Below are 20,291 nucleotides of genomic sequence, written 5' to 3'. Positions count from 1 at the left end.
TTAGATAATGATTTTTTTCAACATTTTTCACTCATGACTTCTTATCACCTGAAAATGTTTCATATGGCCTTGGGTATATAGCTACATAGAATAACCTTGAAAATAAAATATTGACTGATGATAAATCATAAAGAACTTTATTTTACAACAATTCATTGGGAAACATATCATTTTGGTGTACTCTTGCGCTGGAGTGTGTTACTGAACATGCTAAAGCTGTAATGAAATGCTTCTTCTAATCATGTAATTATTAAAAATTAAAATATAAAATAAAACATTTAAGTCAGGTGTGGTAGTGCACGACTTTAATTCCAGTACGTGGGAGGCAGAGGCAGCCAGATCTCTGTGAATTCAAGGCCAGCCTGGTCTACATACCAAGTTCCAGGTCAGCTGGGGCTACGCTACAGGGAGACCCTGTCTCAAAAAGACAAAAAAATAAAAAAATAAAAAATAAGAGCCTGGCGTGGTGGCGCATGCCTGTAGTCCCAGCACTTGGGAAGCAGAGGCAGGCGGATCTCTGTGAGGTCAAGGCCAGTCTGGTCTACGTAGTGAGTTCCAGGACAGCCAGGGCTACAGGGAGACCCTGCTTCAAAAAGACAAAAAATTAATAAAAATAAATAAATAAAACAAACAGGAACTGGACAGAAGATGGCTCAGTGGTGAAGAGCACACTGACTGCTCTTGCAGAAGCCTTGGATTGGTATCCCAGCATCCACATGGTGATTAACAAACATCCACATCTCCAGATCCAGGGGATCCAATTCCCTCTTCTGGCTTCTGTAAGCACTGCACAACACAGGTGCATAACATAACACTCATACACATAAAATAAATATAAATAAAAATTAAAAATAAAACAAGCAACCTCCCCCCCCCAAGAAACAAACAAGCTCTCCAAAGTTCTCCTGCCCAAGAATATACTCATTCAAATAGAGGGAAGCATTAGCCAAGAGTAACAGTTCTAGGGCTACCTGTTCCAGAGCAAACCAATGGAGCCATTCGTTAGATGCTAAGATCTCTAGCATTGTGTCTGGCACATAGTAGGTGCTCAATCACTGACTGCTACTATTATAATCAAGACTTAACTTGCTTATGCAGAAATTGAGTTGGAAGCTGAATTTCCCTGTAGGTTGAGGTCTGGAGAGCTCTCCAGGGCTGGGCTGTGGGAACTAGAGGAAATCTGTTCCTAATAGGGGTTCTGTGGAAGCTCAGCAAGTCGTTCTATCCAATTAACAGGCCCAACGGACACAACAGAGTGGATTTCTTCCTGAGCCTGGATGCTGCCATCCCTCGTCCCTTGGAAATGAGATTATGGGGAGGGCAGGGCCAGGGAGGAAACTGAGCTAACTCAATTATCAACCCTGGCTTGTCTGTTTTAGCCTGGGAACAGGGGAGGAGGAGGTGAGAGCAGAAGGGAAGCTGGAGCCTCTCTCAGGAAATGACAAATCCAAGAAATATGGCCAGGACAAGCCCACCTCAGCCCCCTGCAGGCCCATCCTAGGATTAGTGGGGCTCATCACTGTGCTGTTCTTATTGAGTACCAGTTGCAGAGGCCCCAGCCCTCCCTTGAAGATCAATGTAGGAATCCCTTTTATAGCTGTGAAGTTCTCGTCTTCCCTAGTTCAGTCTCCCTAGTGATGGGGTGTTGGTACCTGTCAAGACCTCTGCCATTATTTATTTAAAGGCAGCTGCCAGGACTATCACTAAGACTGGTGACTACTGATCTTGGATTTGTCAAAAAGTAGATATTGAGCTCTGGGTGGTCTTCAGCACCAGCCCCTTTATGACCCCGTGATAGGCCCTGAGTTTGTGTTCTTGACGTTCATCCATCTTTTCCTTCTGGAGGACAGATTGTGATCTCCAAGAGGGCTCTCACCAGGTCCCATGAGCTGTGTCTCTTGCCCTCATGGCCTTGGGAGCTGTAGGCCTTGCTTGCCCTGGCTGTGGTGGCCTAGGCAAGGCCATCCTCAGATTTCATTAGGGACTGCAGGAAGCTTCTGTCTTATCCCCAGATGGGAACAAGACAGTTTGTTGTTCTGAATGATGGTGAAAGGTACCTCAACACCTTGGAAGAAGGCAGCCTGAGATAAAATAGATGCGTATGGTAGGGGCAGAGCCCAGAGAACTGCACAGGAGAACAAGAGCCTGAGAGATCATCAAGCCATATCATCATGAAACTTTTCAGTTAAGTTGGCAGCCAATAACTTATTATTGATACTTTATGCAGTTTGAATTACATTTTCTGTCACCTATTGCCTATGGGCTGAGATTTCTTCCAGACTTCAAACGCTCCTCATGGGACAGTTTCTGTCATTTCTACCCAATGACTGTAGTCACACCCTGCATGGCTCACTGGACGCACCCATTCTGTTTCCACAGGAAGGGGTATTCAGGAATCTGTTAGGAGATTCTTCTTATTGCCACCTTCATCAGTAAGTTGAGACAGATTCCTTCAGTATTTTTCTTGGCTGAACAGAGCACAGCCACAAAAGCACTGGGGGAGGAGAGCGAGGTCCAGCAACTAACTGTCAGTGAGCTACTATATCCTGGGGCTGACTGCTACCAGTTTAAACTGTGTTTCCATCACTTGCACCCAGGACAGATGACTCAGAACTATTTTGGAAGATAATGCTAGGAGTTTTAACATATGTTTCCTTATTTCCTCCCCAAAATTGCTCTTCGTATTTATTTTACGCCTATTTCCTAGAAAGAAACTAAGGCTCAGAGTTCTAAAATGAACTCTGTCAATACTAGTAACAGCAAAAACAAAAACAACAACAACAAAAAACAATAGGTCTTCATCCAGTCACCACTGATGCTGAACTTCTGGTCAGATGGCTCTGATAACCCATTGGTGTTCCACTGTTATGAAAGCCTAGGCAGCAGAGGCAGTGGTCTGAGAGTGGATGGGCAGAGGTAGCCAGTCACCACCCTGCTGCTGTCAGCTCTGAGTTGGTTCCAGGAACCCTTGGTTAGTCTGAGTTTCCAAGCCTGAAGGGTCAGAAGCAGTGTGCTGTGCTGGAGGGCATTGGCTGGCAGGCAGGGTCAAGGTAGGTGAACCTTAAGCAGTTCCTGTTGGAAACCAGAAGCATAAAGGGGAAGTAGCCAAGGGCAATTCACATGAGAGTTCTTCCCTTCTCAATTTTCCCTTTTAAATGCCTTCATTTAATATAATATAATTTGTATGCCATAAAATTCACCCACCCAAGGTACACAATTCAGTGCTTCCTAGTGTTTAATCAGTTGCACTACTGCTGTAGTTTAGTTAAGAGCATTTTCATCCGTGGAGCCTCCCTTCCTGCCCTAGGACAAAGTTATTTTCTGTTTCTATAGGTTTGCCTATTCTAGACATTTCATGTAGCTTACAGAATCATACATGTGATTTTTGTCTTGTCATTTTTGTTTTGTTTTGTTTTTTTGAGACAGGGTCTCTCTGTAGCCACAGTTGGCCTGGATTCACTATGGAGACCAGGCTGGCCTCCATCTCATAAAGATCCGCCTTGCCTCTGCCTCCTGAGTGCTGGGATTAAAGATATGTCCCATCACACCCAGCTGTCTTATCATGTTTTTAAAGTTCACCTATATTGTAGTATCAATCAGTATTCTTCCTCCCACCTCCTCTTCTTTTTGAAATGATCTCATGAAGCTCCTCAGGCTGGCCTCGAACTCCCTACATAGCTGAGATTGGCCTTGAACTCCTAGTCCTTCTGCCTCTACCTCCCAAGTGCTGGGATTTCAGAGGTGCACCACCACACCCAGCTCTGGACTTTTTTTTTTTTAACATGCATGTAGGTAAATGCACCCATGTTGTGCAATGCCTGCGGAGGACAGAAGAGGCTGTCAGATCCCTTGGAACTGGAGTTACGACAGTTGTTAGCTGCCATGTGGGTGCTGAGATTCGAACCCCGGTCTTCTGCAAGAACAGTCAAGTGTTCTTAACTGCTGATCCATCTCTCCAGCCCATTCTGGACTTCTTTTAATGGTTGCAATAATAACCCTTTGTATCGGTTTATCATCAGTTGAGTTGTCCTCCACTTTCTGGGTATTAGTAATTCTGCTATCAACATTTCTGTGCAAATGTTTGTGTGGTCCCTTCTTCTGTGTTCATCCCAGTCTTCACATACGTCACAGGTCTAGTGTCTGTGGCAGTATACATCCTTCGTTCTATAGATTCACAGAGACTGTGCATTCACTTACATACATGGCACTGAGTTTTAGCTATTGCTCTCTATGTTTCCCTTCACTGGCACTGTTTATTTCGGACAATCCATGCTGCCCTGAGTATGTCTGACCATTCCTGCCAGTAGCTATGTGGCCCCTGGAAGTGGGTTGCTACCACATTTTGCATTTCTACATCCATGAGGATGAGTATCTTGTTGACCCCAACTCCCTGCTATCACCCACAGATCCACAATGGACACCCCACTGTGTCTGTTCCAGGACCAGCTGGGAATGTCTAGAACACATGTTCAGAAGTGGATTGCTATCTCAGAGAATATGTGGCTATCTCATTTGAGGAATGTTGGCTTGTGAACAGTCTTTCCCCTCCTGGTGGGCAAGAAAACTGGGGACATGAGAAGACAATTGTTTTCACCAATTGTCACACCTAGAAATAATAGCTAAGACACAATCTCCATTCAGGCTTGCAAAGTTTGTCTGTCCACCGAAGAATTCCGCTAGATCCTTTATCCATCTATCATCTATCTATCTATCTATCTATCTATCTATCTATCATCTATCTATCATCAATCATCTGTCATCTGTCATCTATCATCTATCTATCTATCTATCTACCATCATCTATTAATCATCTATCTATCATGTGTGCATGATGGGGTGTGTGTGGCATATGTGCCACAGAGCATGTGTGAAGGTCAAAGGACAATTTTGTGGAATTGGTTTCTCCTTCCACCTTTACATGGGTTCTGAGGATGAAACTCGGGTCACTGGGCTTGCACAGCAAGCACCTTTACCTGATGAGCCATCTCACTGGCCCAGATTCATCTTCTATTTCATATTTCCCATCATCTTTGTCTAATCACTAATTCCCTGTAAACATTTTCGTCTATTGTGAGGTTTTTTTTTAAACCTCATGGATTGATGTTTTTAAGGGAAACTATGATATCAAGAACTTACCTGTGTTCTTGGGGTATATGGACCTGTGACCTGTAAATGGTCATGTCTGTATTTTACAGATGGGAAGAAGTAATGGGAAAGAAATGGTTCCTGAGACTCTGGCACTTGGATGACCAGGGATGGGGAAGGAAAGAGTTGAAATGATTCAATGGGAGTTTTCAGTGGGCTGGAGGCTTCCCAGAGTGACTCAAATCCTCCTGGGTAGAGAATTTTTTCTGGAAAAGCTCCTAAGTTTTGTGATGTTGGTCATCTGGGGAACGTTTGGGGTCATGCGAGGCACACACCAAATGGGCTCCTTAAAGATCTCACTCAGAGCTACCCTGCCTCCCTCCACCCCATGGTGCCTCTTTAAAGATAGAGGGGTATCTCCTGCAGTCTTTTGGAAAAAATCCATTTGTATGTAATGTAAACCCTTTTGTCCTAATTTTGCTTTCATGAGTTTGCTTTTCTCACAATAGGCTTTTCTTAAAGAGAAAGCAATAACCCTGCTTGACAGACCACAGCCCTAAGTGAAGTAAATGGGCACTGCCAGCCTGTCACCATCAATGTAACCAGAAGGCCTGGCAGCTGGGAGGGGAGCAGCAGCTATGGGTACCTATGGCTCCTTCCAGCAGCTGCCATTTCATTCCTTTCAAAGCTTCTGGTTTTCTATAGCTTCTCTGTGTCTCGTTTACTCAGAAGTATTTAGAAAAAAAAGGGAACCCTGATTTTGCAACACTGAGTTTTATTTTCATGTATGCTCACATGCTGAGAATGAATACATTAAGACGGCATTTTTAGAGAAGTCCCTAGGACTCTCTATATTTCTTCTCAACATTTTGCTTCATAGCAGCATCAGGAGAGTGGAACAAAAGGTTAGCAGGTCATTGGAGCTGAAAGACATGATTGTGATCACATTAATAGCTCCTTACTCAGCACCTTCTGGATGCTGGTTATTGTTCAGGTGCTGTTCATAGTTTTGTAAATGCATGCAAACACATCACCAAGGCAAGTCTAACCTCAGCCTTGTATGAAATTTAGGTGTTTTTATTTATATTTAATGTGTATGAGTGTTTTGCCTGCATGTAAGTATACCCATGTCGTACAATGTCCAAAGAGGCCAGAAGAGGGCATCATATCCTCTGGAACTGGAATTATAGATGGCCGTTGGTCACTATGTGGGTGCTGGGAACTGAACCCAGGTCTTCTGCAAGAGCAGCCAGCACTCTTAACCACTGAGCCATCTCTCTTCAGCTCCCAAGAAATTTAGATGTGAGTTAAGGAATTGGGCTTACATTAAAAGCAAGTCTTTGGTTTCATACACTTACTTTGGTACTATGAATTGAATGCAGGGTCTTATGCTCACAAAGCACATGTCTTACCATTGATCTATACCCCAGCCCCTCTGCCTTTAAGAGTCATTCTTCCTTCTGCTGGTGCCCTCCAGGATCCTACTTTCCATCCTTCCAGACCCTTGTGTCTCCTTGGCTCAGTACTTTTATTCAATTATAGATATTTTTTTTTTTTTTTTTTTTTTTTGGTCTTTTTCAGACAGGGTCTCCCTGTAACCTCAACTGGCCTGGAACTCACTATGTAGACCAGGCTGGCCTGGAACTCAGAGAGATCCTGCCTACCTCTGCCTCCTGAGAGCTTGGATTAAAGGCATGTGCCATCATGCCTTGCATGTTTAGTTGATTTTTTGGAGACTGTTTTATGATGTAGCTCAGGCTGGCCTTGAATTCCTGATCCTTCTGCCTCCACTTCCCAAGTGCTGAGATTACAGGCATGCACTACCTCTAGCCATAGTTTGGCTTAAGCCTACTGCCCCAGCAATTCTAGTCTATAGGGTAAGTTGGACTTAGATCCTAGAGTCTCATTTGCCATTGATTCTCGGGCTCCAGGGTTTCTGTACCTTTCCCACCAGCATGAGGGTCAATCTGGCCGTTATTCCAAGCGGAATCCAGTAATTCACCTTTTTGTGAGTTCCTCATTTCAGGAGCATCCATCTCAAGGATGAAGAGGTTTGAGTGCCCTATTTAGGAGGTAGGGGGTCAAAACTGTTACTGCTCAGGAATAATTTATCTCTGGTCTTAGGATCTGTTTACCTACCAAACTCAAAACTGGGGGAGTAAAGTCAATAGATAGAATAGCTCCTGGCTAGACAACCAGACTCCTGGGGAACACATCCTGAAGCTCATAACACTTTCATGTGTTCCTCCATAAGGAGGTTCAAGCTGGAGAAATGGTGATTCAGACCCTGATCTGTGTGCCAACCAACTCTTGCCCCCATAGACAACCAGGTGTGGAATTAGGTAGAGTCAGGGCCAGCTGTTCAGTGTTGACCCACCTCACTAAGCAGGCCAAATATGTCAGCTTCTGCCTGTGGAATCCCATCCCAGGCAGCTGCCTCAGGAAGAAAATGCTCCCATTTCCTTTGAGCAAGCTGTGAAAGGCTATGAATTCAATCCCCAGCACCACAAAAAAAAGAAAACAAACCTAAACCATCTTATTGGACCTAACAGTTAAGAGAATAATGATCGGGCTTGCAACTGGGCAGATTCCATTTAACTTTTCCTTTCTTTATCAGTCTCCCCCCTTCCTCTGTTTTAAGCCTACAAATGCTTAAAACCTAGAGTTCAGTCCCTACTCTATAGTTTCCTCCTTCCAGTCTTCCAGCATGTTTACATGTTCCAGAAGTTGGGAGGCAGGAGTCCTTAAGAGTTGTAGGAGAGGTGTAGGCTGTTCAATATGGGATCCTGTATTAATTTCCTAAGGGGAATGGTGATCCAATCCTGGATAACTGTTTTTCCTTTGCCAAAGCCTCTACCCAACAATTTTGTTTGTTGAGACAGGGTCTCACTATATGGCCCTGGCTGCTGGCCTAGAACTCATTATATAGACCAGGATGGCCTCAACTGAGATTGGCCTGCTTTCTGCCTTCAGGATGCTGGATTAAAGGTATGGACCACGGTGTTTGCACAACCTGCCTCTTCATGGCCATTTGCAATCCCTCACTACTGTTGTTAGAATCAAGCCCCAGTCGTATTTGGTAAGGGAGGGGCCATCAGGTAAGCCCCTGCCCTGGGAACTTCATCTAGGAAGCAACAAGATGAGGCTAGTACTAGCCTTAGAGGCTACCATCAACTGGCATTGGCTTTTCTATCTACAATGGAACAGCGACAACTACAATGGAACAGTGGCTGGGGCCACTCTCCCCTCTGCTGCAGGGCCAGCTCAAAAGTGCTGTTTTAGGTTCCACTCTTGTGCCTCCCCTGTCTGCCCCACCATGCTCTGTGCTCTCTTCAGGCAGATGTGTTTTATTTGAAACTATTTCCCCCTTAAGTGCAATTCCATTGCCTCTTTCCCCAGCAATGTAAAACCCTCCCCTCTCACATTCTCTGCCTGCCCTCTCCTAGTGCCACCCAGGTACCCCTGGATCTCTAGTCCAGCTTCCAGGGACACGGAGTAAACTTGACTCGTTTTCTCTTGTCTAGTCAGACTTCCTTGGTTTATGGTTTAGCTTCCTCTTGGATGAAATATCGAGTAACACACACACACATACACACACACACACACACCCCATGGAAAACTCTGGGTAACACTCTACTTTGGCACACACAGAGCGGCTCCATGGCTTTTCCTTTTCCTGGTTCTCTTAGTGCTGGCCCAGGACCGCGTCAGAGAACTTGAGCTCAAAGAGGTTTGCTGTCTCTGCTGAGGACTGGGTCACTTCCAGCACCACCGTATTCAGATTGTAGTTACTAAATATGCCACTCCTTATCCCAACCACTGCAGGCTTGTCTTAAGCTTGTCTATGAAGCCTCTGTCAGCCAGACCTGGCTTTTAAGCTCCCAGCCTTCAGAAGAGCTGGCTCCCTGAGGAATGGTCAGGGGTGGTGCCAAAGACACCAAACTAAGCTTTCTCAGGACCATGATAATGGGAATAGTCTTTTCCTGCAGTTTCAGATTAAGACTTGCTAATAATAAACAGTAATTCTTTCTCTGAAGGATATTTATTTCCCATAGTCCTTGGTAGACTGCCATCTAAAAAAACCTTCTAGTGGTGTGCACCTTGATGTAATAGCAACAAGAACAAAAAAGGGGACGTACTAATGACAGCAAACACTTCGGTGTTCTCTATATAACCAAGGGTCATTCTCAGATGACTTATTGCATATTGCTATTTAAGCATATAGTTCCTATATTGGTTTTATATAATACATACACACATGTACATGCACATTCACTCAACCCTCTTGAAGAGCTTGAGGCTCTGAGCAGTTGTATGCTTGATGAAGCTCTTGACTCCCCAACGGGCTCTGGTGGCCACTACAGAATGAGAACATGTGAGTAGGATCTAGAGCCCTCTGATCCAAGGTGCTGGAACAAAAGGAACCACATTTTGGAGTTGAAGGATCTATTTCACAGTTCCAAAGGGTATGGGGGAGCTGCCTGAGATTCATGAATGCTCTTCACTGAAGAAGCAATATAGGATACACTTTTCTGGCCAGTTCAGTGCTATTTTCACTCACAGGCCTCTCTTAGGAAGAAAGAAAATTAGCTGTAGTAAGGTAAGTTCTTGAAGCATCTAGAAATGTTAGAATACATTGACTCTGAACCATTGGGAGAATACGGTGGGGACTGGAGAGGTGGCATAGCAGGAAGCATGCATTACAGAAGACCTGGGTTTACTTCCCAGCACCCACACTGGGTAGTTCACAACCACCTGTAATTCAAGTTCCCCCCTGGGGATCCACTGCCTCTGGCCTCCTCAGGCATCTGCACTTACATACATATACATATAACTAAAAATAATAAAAATAAATCTTAAAAGAACTAAGAAAGTGAAGAGGTTGTGGCAGCCCCTCAACAGTCACTAACCAGTCTAGGAATAGTCAAACAGGAGGAGGTATGTTACTCTATGAGAACTTTGTCAATCACACTCATCTTTTCAGTTCATGTTTAACAATGCCGGTGTTCTGGTCATTATAGTTTTTATTTATGGTATTTATGGATTCTAGCAGCTTTTTCCACACATTTGTTAACTTCCATTATAAATTAGAGATTATACTTGAGGGTTCTGGGGTTTTGATAGGGTCTCCTATAGCCCCAGTCTGCCTGGAACTCACTATGCAGACCAGGTTGGCCTCAATCTCAGGAAGCTACCTGCCTCTGCCTCCTGAGTGCTGGGATTAAAGGCCTATGCTACTATGCCTAGTGTGAGGATTTTGGTTTTTGTTTTTCAGTGCTGGATATCAAACCCAGGGCCTATCAGTGAGGCCCCTCCCACCAGTTGAATGTGAGCTCCATGGACCCAGGAAACTGTTGACCCCACTTAGCACTCTATTTCTTCTGCAGAGCCTTTGAATCCCTGTTCTTTCTTTTCAACTTCTCTAGATCACAATACTTCTCTCATGTCCAAGGACTTTGTGTGGCATCTGGGTACCTTAGTATTTGTCTTTCCGTAGCTTTGGTGGACTACTAATGGGCAGATAAAGGGAGAGGAAGCGGCATTCTGTACTGCTGCTGGAATAGCCCACGAGCTTGTGGCTTTGGGCTCCTTCCTGAAAGGAGTAATTTTCCAACTTAAGTCATTTGAAATACAAGATATTCCATTTCCTTACAGTAGGATAAAGCTTCATAGCTCAACCCAAGCTTGTTGTGAACGCAACTGAATGACTCCTCCTGCACCTCTTGGTCATTATTACACAGGCCTCCTCCCCAAATTCAGCTTTGCCTCTATGCTTCCATCCTGAGAAGCATCTTTCCCATGCTAGCAATGAAATATAACTAGAGTGCAGATGGACCAGATTTTCATTTAGACTCTCTGTTTGCACTAGCTCTTTGAAGAAATTGAAAATTACTTAGAATTTATTTGCATTTATATTTCATTCTAGTATGAATGCTCAAGGGCAAATGAACATTTTGACTAGAATAATCCATGAGGGAGAACATGTAGCTTGCTAGAGGTCATTACCCCAAAGCTGAGTACGGTGGGGTCTGCCTGAATTTCATCACTCTGGATGATGAAGCAGGAGTTACAGGCCAGCCAAGGCTAGACAGAAAACTCTCTCCAAAGGAAAAGCAGCAGGGTATGATGGCTCACATCTGGAAACTCAGTACTCAGGAGGCTATGGCAGCAGGACTGTCATTAAGTTTGAAGCCAGGCAGGGCTACTTAGTAAGTTTAAGGCCAGCTGTATCGTAAGACTTTCTCAAAACACACAAACAAAAAAACCCACCCAAACAAAACAAAAACAAATTAAACCAACCAACAATAATAGTAATAACAACAAAAACAAAGCCATTACCCCACCAGTGGGGAGAAGCCCAGGACTCAGAGCCAGACTGCACCTTGGTGTTTTCACCCTGATGCATCAGAGCTGTGTTCAGGTCAAAAGAGAGGAGCAGCCTTCCTTTGGAAGTGTCAATTTTCTGACAAGAGTCTTGGTTGACAAGAATGCTTCAATTTTATAAGGATACAAGTGTTGCTTTTTGCTCTCACCCCTCTTAAAAAGTTTGCAATGCACCCCACCCCCTCCGTTGGGGAAGGGGCTGGTTATACACTTCACTACAATGCCAAGTTCCAACTAATACAAGTGTTAGTTCCAAGATCTCACTGATGTGAGTCCCTATTGGCCTGTAGAAGATAATCCAGAGGACACCACCTCTCTATTCTTCCTTTTACAGTCAGATATGACCTTTGTCCCAATACCTAGTAGTGACATGACCACTGTCACAGACACAGAATTTGTCTTCTAATGGCTTTTAGGCCAGGTTTCCAACTGGGCAAGAATTAAAATAGCAAAGAAATAAAGAGGGGTGTGTAAGCAACCAAGTCTTCCCTGGAAGAGAAAAGGAAGACAGGAGAAGTGAATAATAGGTTTATTTGCATATACACAAGAGAAGAGTCAGCATTGCTGGGTGAGAAGAGGCAGGGCTGTGAGGAGGTAAGGCTTCAGCAGAGGAAGGCACCTTGACAGACAACACGAGACTTATTAAATCAGCACAGTTTTGAACTTCATTTGCCCAAGCCAACAACTCATTGAATTCATGTATAGGCTGAGAATCATTTACAAAACCAGGTGGGAAATAAAGTGAAGAGAAATAGTTTCACATATCTGGACTTGTTGCTTAAGACTTTATGTACAGGATGCAGAACAAACCTTAGAGGCACTTCCAAATAGTTCTTAGCCTGATCAGTGCCATCTGCCCTGCTAGAAAAAATACCTACCATGGAAGAATCTGGGAATTAAATAGTCTCCAACCTTGGAGGTCTCAATTGTACAATGGTTTAGGAGAAGGAATCCTTAAGTAGTTCCTGCCAGGGTTCCAGGACCACCACACACAAAAGATCTTTGGAAACAAGGGTGTGGAGAGACTTAAAAAAAAAAAAAAAATCCCTTTCTTACCTGCTCTGGTGGTTACTTCATAGTCTTTCTCCTGGGAAGCTGAACCTATGATGCTGGAAGTCTCTCCCAAGACTAGAAGGCAGCTTTCAAAAACTGGCCTTCTTGGCTTCTACAATATGAACTAGATGAACTCTACCTTTATGAATGTCTCTTCTGAGTACCCAAATGAGATAAAGGCTTTTAGTATGAAAGACCAAATTCTGCACTTGAAAACTACCAATAACTAATTTCCAGTGGAATTTTTCTTTCTCTTTTTTCTTCCAGGAAGCTATATGGATTGTCCTTAGAGACGCTATCTGATTAGATTAACAGAATGTAAGAACCAGGTATGCTAACTAAGAAGGGGAAGAGAGACACACAACTGAGTAGTTTTAACTTTTTTGTATATAAAGGATAAAAATTCCAATTTAATTATTTTGGAAAAGCAAATGTAAAATGACTTGGGCTTATAAAACCAGAATTTACAATTATCTGTGAAAAGTCAAAGATAAATCATAGAACCATTTTGATTACAAATCCAAAGCAATTCTAATGTTGGTTACAGAACCACTGTCCCACTCCCCCAGGAAGAGTCCAGTTTTTGAACTGTATACATCCCCACTCTACTCCAGTTGCTTCTTCTCCTCCTCAAACTGTGCTTTCACACCCCAGAACATCACAGATACCTGGCACATCTTCCTTTCTTCAAAGTTCAGCAAGAAGCTATCTCCTTGCAGCTACTTTCCTCTTCTAAAGCACACTGGCACCCAGTACTACTTCCTCCATTCTTCACCCTCCACAGGTGGTCTCCTCTGGCTCCATTCAGTAGGACAGCTCATCATCTAAACTGGGTCAGTAAGGCCAAAGTAGCCTTGCTCTTACCTCCCCGTGACAATCCCAGTGGGCTCCCAGCTGTCTCCCACCTTTGCACTCAACAAAGTTACAGTGTTCTCTCTTTTCCTCGTGTCTTGGAGGCATTCTGCTGTTAATAACATCTATACCAACAAGACCGGTTATCCCTAGGTCTTCCTGTCTTGCACAACCCTTCACTGATAACTGAGGGACTATACCACCACTAACACTGAAAATTTGGTATTTTCTTCTCTCAACTGTTACCTACCTCAACAGACTAGGAGACAAACCAGAGACTTGTCTCTCCACACCCTCTGCCTCCTAACAGATTTGATAAGATGTTGTCATTTTGAGATGTCTACTAACTCTGTAAAGTTCAGTTAGAACTCCACAACCTCTTGACAACTCCAAGGAGTCAGACCCACCAATTCTGACCAATGGACTTGTGATGGACTAAAATACAGTACCACATTCTGCTCTTCACTCTAATTCATTAGCACGCCTCTAACAGCCACTTTATTAGTCTGAATATAAAGCTCTCCAGAAGGGTCCTTTCCTCTTTCAGTATGCCTAGACTCCATCATATGGAGTCAAGGAAGCACTCACTGGTCTTGAGTGCCTCTTGGGAACTAGCACCTAACTGGTTAAAGAGTGTTATCCATGACTAGTCAGACTGCATGGCACCCAGTGCATTACTGCTCAGTTTGTAAACAGTGAAACTATCAGGGATCTACATGTTTTAAATCTGATCTTATGTGCTTACCTCTCATTAGCATAAAAATGTTCCACTTCTAGTAGGTCCCACATTAAACGCTCAATGAAGTATTAGAGAAAACATGGAATATTTTCTTTAAGAACCATGCTTTTCTCTTCAGCACAGCCAATGAGCTGAAGGAAGCGAAGCCTCTTTCTAGTCTCCTTTCCATTCTGCTAGCATAAATCTTTAACTCACTGGCAGCACAATCTGATCTAACAGACACTCTTCATTAAGACCAGAACACCTATGTCAAGTGAACATTGAACAGATGAGATGGCAGAAGCTACAAAGAGACTCACAGGTCTTTGCTGATGGACAACTAGAAGAAAGGTCTTGAGACAAGCCCACGAGTCAGTGGACACATACATAGGAACAAGTCAAACATCCCAACAAGGGTTTACCATCAAAGAACCTGCACATGTATGCTGTGCTCACACCTCATTAAAGAAAAGCCATTTGATGTTTCCCCTCTCAGCACAGCATAAGACAGTAGCCAGCTAGACATTCCAACCCACTGGTGAGTGGTGTATATAAGGGAGCAGCAGCAGACACAACATTTCAGGCCCTGGTTTTATGTGCCTTTAATACTTTTTTTCCTTTCCTCTGTGTTCACTAAACAAGAAAAAATTATTTCATAAGGCTACTTCCTGTAGCTTTTTGTTTTCCCTTTGCATTTATCATGTTTTCAATTTCTTCTCTGAGGAGGAATTCTCTGAATCTGTGTCTTCCAATTCAATTCGGTGCCTTTTGAGGCCACTGTGGCCATGAACAACCTTGCTGCTGTCCATGGCTGAGGAGTCAGTGGAGTCCTCTCTCATTCCAGCACTGGGGGTCTCACAGGCTATTTCAGACCCACAACAATCTTTGTATAGAAGTGTCCCTGTCAGGGACGAGTTATCATGGTCAGTGTCTGGATGTCCTGGGGAAGAATACGCTACTGACTCCAGTTCCCCAAAGTTCTGCCCATTGTTGTGGGGATGAGAAGGCCGGGGGTGTAAGTGTCCATTGTTATGGTTGGCACAGATGGTTTCGAGGCTCCTCTCCTCAGTGTCATCAGACTGGGTCCTGGGACAGTTGCCAGACCCACTGTTGAGAGTGGAGCCAGATGCCTTGGGGGCAGGAGAAGAGGGTGGCTCCTCAGCCCGGCTGCTCGGGGTCTTGATCAGGGCCTTTCCATTGAGCTTCTTGGTTTCAAAAGAGTGTTCTAGAGGGCCACCATTGTTAGTGTCCTGAGAGGTGCCCTCTGGCACCTCTGCCCATGGGTGGCTGCTGTGCTCATGGCTTGGGCCATTGGGATTTCTAGAGGAAGTTCCATCTTTAAAAGCATCTTTGCTGCAGCCTTCAGGGGCTAGGTCCTGGTTCCTTGGGGTTGTGGCTGTTAGGCAGACTTCCTTACTAGAAGAAGGGACTGGGTTGTCTTTGTGGCTGGTTCCTGCTCTCCCTTCATCTGCCTCCCCTGTCACTAGGGAGGTCTCTCCATCTTTATTTGAGTAGGATATGTAAGAGTAGCGGAGCCATTTGTAAGCTTTATAAATTTTTCTCTCAACAGATTCTATGTTGGAAGTTGGTGGTGCTCGGCTTGGTTGAATATCCAGAGTGGAAGTGCTCCGCTCAGGGGAGGAGGTGGGTGAAGAAGAGAGGTCATCCACTTTGATCTGGGGGTAATCATAGTTGTCTTCTCCAATGTAGGTGTTGGTGGGCTTGGCTGGGGCGCTGGGCCTCTCCTCTCGGGGTGCTTTTTGTCGACGACGCATGGCATTTCGCTGCCGGGTGGAAGCTCGGCGTTCATTCAGTTCTTCTTCGTCCTCTGAGCTGCTGGAACTACTGGAACTGCTGGATTCATCTTCAGGACTAGGTGACCGTGGCCGAGGGAAGAGATCTGTGTCTAGTTCAACCTCACAGGCATTCTCTTCAGAATCAGACTCGTTGGATAGAGCCAGGAGGCGTTTATCCTGATAGCGCCTCAGAGCAGACAGGCGCTGCTGGCGAGAGGCTGCATCCTCACACGTTGGTGTTGGTGGGGTTGATGATACTGCATTTGTGCTGGTGACCCGCAGGGGCCCCAGGTGGAAGGCGCTGTCAGCAGACTCATCTACTGTGGGAGGTGGGGAGCGGGGCAGTGAAGCTGAGGATTCAGAGTCAGTATAGCCTGAGCGCTCACTGACCCCTGCATGCAGCTGAAGGATAGTACTCTCACTGAGGTCACTGTCCGAGTCAGAGCTCCAGCCCTCAATTTCTCGGCGCACTAAAGAGTCAAAGAAAGCCATCATCCGGGGGTCTTCCTGGACTGACTGGTTAGCATAGTCATGGGACAGGCCACTCCCGCTGTTCAGCACAAGGCTGATGTATTCTTCATGGGTGTAAAGGCAGCGAGAGTCATCCTCAATCCGACCATCAAGGTCTCCTGTACATCCTGGTTGCTTGTATGGGCTCCATATCTACACAGATGGGAGAGGAAAAAAAAAAGCAACAGGACTGATTGGAAAGTGTTCTATAGCTGGAAGAGATAAAAACCACTAAAGACAGCTGGTGATGGTGCTGTATATCTTTAATTCCAGCACTTGGGAGGCAAATGCAAGATGATCTCTGTGAGTCAGAGACCACTCTGGCCTACACATCAAGTGCTAGGCCAGCCAGGGCTACATAGTTAAGACCCTGTCTCAAAATGTGGGGAATGTTAGAGAAGCAAAAAGTCCCATAAAAAAAAGGAAGGGAGGGAGGGAGGGAGGAAGGAAGGAAGGAAGGAAAACCCCAAAACAAAAACCACTAAAACAGACCTTCCCTAGATGCTCCCTGTCATTTTAAAGCCACTAACCAACATATTTTCTTCCCTAGATGAAATGACATACTCTTGTAATCCCAGCTCTTAAGAGGCCGAGGCAGGGAGGCTCACAAGGCCAAACCTGAGCTATAAAGTAAGAACTTGCCTAACTCCCCTCCCCCAAACAACAACAAAATTACTTAACAGATTGGCTCATGCAAACTGTATATGAAAACCAAGGCTTTCAGAATCAGTGATGGGAAAAGGCATGGTTTAGGGCATAGAATTAGCCTTCTTCCCAGAGGCCTAAGGCTGTGTTTAGGCCCAGGATAACCACATTATTGACTTCCCTCACAATCTCCTCTTAGTTCCCTCTGTTAATACTTAAATTATAGCCCTATCTAAATGGTGTGGAGAATGATGTAAAGATAATTGCCTGGTGCGGTGGCTCACACCTTTAGTCCTAGCACTTGGGAGGCAGACCTTTAGTCCTGGCACTTGGAAGGCGGAGGCAGAGGCAGGCAGATCTCTATGAGATTGAGGTCAGTCTGGCCTACAAAGCAAGTGCCAGGCCAGCTGGGGCTACAGAGAGAGACCCTGTCTCAAAAGACCAAAACAAACAAACAACAAAAAAAAAACAAAAAAACAAACAAACAAAAAAAAAACCTCTCAGAAAATTGAAGCTATGCACAGAGAAGTTTTGGAAAACAGACCTGACAGTCAGTTCTTTGTGACAGTTAATATGCTCCACTTCTCCCAAACTGCAGGGAGGCCAGCTGGGGCTACAGAGAGAGACCCTGTCTCAAAAGACCAAAACAAACAAACAACAAAAAAAAAACAAAAAAACAAACAAACAAAAAAAAAACCTCTCAGAAAATTGAAGCTATGCACAGAGAAGTTTTGGAAAACAGACCTGACAGTCAGTTCTTTGTGACAGTTAATATGCTCCACTTCTCCCAAACTGCAGGGTTCGTCTTTTTTTTTTTTTTTTTTTTTTTTTTTTTTTTTTTTTTTTTTTTTTTTTTTTTTTTGTCTTTTTGAGCTCTGTATCCCCAGCTGGGCTGGAACTTGCTATGTAGACCAGGCTGGCCTCAAACTCAAAAGATGTGTCTGCATCTGCCTCCCAAGTGTTGGGATTAAAGGCATGCGCCACAAGCCTGGTAGGATTCTATTTTTAACCAATGAGAATTGCTCACTGGACTTTGATAAGAACAGCAAACTGCCTACACTACAGCCCCCTGCACATGTAGGCATCAGTTACCCAGGAAACTGGATTCTTCTAACCAGGGAATTGCTGGCTTGTTTACCAACTATTTGGTTAGCTTCAGGAGAAGATAAGTCTGGTAAGACTTTATCCTTATACAGGTGACTGAAACCATATCTCTTAACAGTCCTTTACCCTATGATCAAGGACATGGGCTCACAGATAAAAGGTAACAGAACCAGGATTTTAACTCAGGAGGTCTTTTTGATTCAAAAGCTCAGCTTCATAGGTAGGATAAATGATGCAAAAATCAAGCTCAAGGTAACTACGCTGTCACAGCAAAAGAGAATATTTAACTCTACCTGACTGCCAGACTGGTCCACAGAGCTGTACAAAGGAGTTCAGTTACATCAGCCTGTAGCCATGGCAACTAGATGAAATTCCAGGCATTTTCTAGCCTGATAGGCTGAAGTCTATCTTTAGATAGCATCTCACCACCCAGAGAACAGTGTTCCATCATTCCCCTTTCTCCATCAGAATTCTTTCCTTAATCTAACTAAGGACAAATTCACCTCTCCCTGGGGAACTTTCCTGAAGCTTATTCCTGACATGCTTTCCTTGGCAATTCCCAGGAAATGGTATCTCTTTGGAGGACTTCCAGCTCAATGGAAGGCTGAAGAAACCTAGAGTCACTTCTCCAACCCCAACTCATATTCATTCTTCTTTCAGCTTTGTTTTCCCTCTCTAGATCTACTAAGGAAAAGTGAGAAAGGTTTTCTGAGGGGGGGGGCTCCAACAGAGGAATACCACTTCCACCTTTCTTTTGAAGTCTTATACTAACTTCTATTGAGATGACCCCAAATGAGCAAAAACTCTCCTTCCACGATTCTTTGTTTCCACGTTTTAGGACCCCTTGCATTTCCCATTGTCTTTATTTCTTGTCTCCCCTACTGGGTCATCAGTTCCTAGGTAGACATGTGCTATATTTCTTCATTTTATGCTTCCCACAGGATCTACCTCAAATGGCGTACAGTAGACAGATCACAAATATGAGGCTAATAAACTAATGTTGGGTTGGGAAAAAAGAATTTTTCTCATCCTTTCATGTTTAACTATAAGATAAATCACTTCTTTTGCTAAATGTGGGCATTCAGGGAAACAGAAGACCCCCTGTGTAAGTGAAAGAGGCTGTTCTGACAAAAAAGACTCTTTTCCAAGCTGGAAAGGATGGCAGTAAAAGATAAGGGCAGAGAGAAGGGGGAATGGAAAGAGCAAAACAGGTCTCATGGTAGGTGATGCTCTTTAGTCACTGACCTGACCTTTTCAGAAGTAGCAAGTAGGAAAGGACTTTCTTTAAATAACAATTGTGAGGCACAGGTAAATCCCAATGCAAGAGGGGCAAGCCCCCTCACCAACAGGACACCAACACAAGGGTGCTGAGAAGTGGGCTTTCAGGAGGCTCAGGCAAGGGCAGTAATTCCAACAGAGAGATGACGCCGGCACTTGGTTTCATCCTTAACCTTTCCTTTCCCACTTCCACTCTTACATTTATTCTTTTCTTTTTTGAGAAAAGGTCCCACTGTGTAGTCCAGGTTGATCTTTGAATTCCATATCTTTCTGCCTCAGCCTCTTGGATGCCCCATCAAACCTAGCCTGCAATGCTTTTCTAACAGCATGGTATTTCAAGGCAGATGGAAAATGGGGAGGGCATCTGTGAGAACGCAAAATGGAGACCTCAGGCCTTTATGCTTTCCCTCTCACTGTGCAGACTTTAAGGTTTCAAATGGTCAAATGTGCCTCTTGGTTCCTATGGGAACCTGGGAGCAGTGAGCACTACAATTCAGTCTGGATAACCTCACAGAGAAAACATTTTCTTCCCTTTCTTGAGAACTTGGCTAGTTTCCAACCTATGACCTTTAGCGTAAAGACTTCAGTTGACTAAACAATATCTGGGGAGACTTAGCACAGAAGCATCCCAGAGTACATGCCAAACAGGAATTTCTCTTCTAAAGGAGATGCCCAAGCAGAGAGCTTTCTGAGAAGAGAATGACGTCAACGATCCAGGAGAGGGCATGTTACAGAGTCAAGCCATTAGTTATAGGCCAAAAGAGAGGGAAAAGCAATAGAAGGGACAGGACCATTTCAATGTCTGTCCAACTGAAGGACTACTGAGATGATCCAGTCAGGCTATCCACTCTTCCCATTAGCATGGC

At 44.3% G+C, this 20,291-nt stretch overlaps 1 protein-coding gene across 2 annotated transcripts in view; it reads right to left on the bottom strand.

Annotated features, from left to right (window-relative positions):
- Positions 1 to 11,982: 11,982 nt before the first annotated feature.
- The window catches only part of Dcaf5 (DDB1 and CUL4 associated factor 5), a 106,860-nt gene continuing 98,551 nt past the window's right edge, over positions 11,983 to 20,291 (bottom strand). For both annotated transcript variants that reach the window (XM_008845948.2, XM_029569793.1), the window contains exon 9: positions 11,983 to 16,551. In XM_008845948.2, coding sequence (XP_008844170.1) covers positions 14,791 to 16,551 — 1,761 coding nt within the window. In that variant the 3' untranslated portion in view covers positions 11,983 to 14,790. The remainder of the gene's footprint in view (positions 16,552 to 20,291) is intronic.

Source organism: Nannospalax galili, unplaced genomic scaffold (assembly GCF_000622305.1).
Source record: "Nannospalax galili isolate Female #2095 unplaced genomic scaffold, S.galili_v1.0 scaffold42, whole genome shotgun sequence".
In the NCBI taxonomy this organism is placed as follows: Eukaryota; Metazoa; Chordata; class Mammalia; order Rodentia; family Spalacidae; genus Nannospalax; species Nannospalax galili.
The sequence above is the reverse complement of the archived record's forward strand: the minus strand, read 5'-3'. Positions and strand labels throughout refer to the sequence as shown.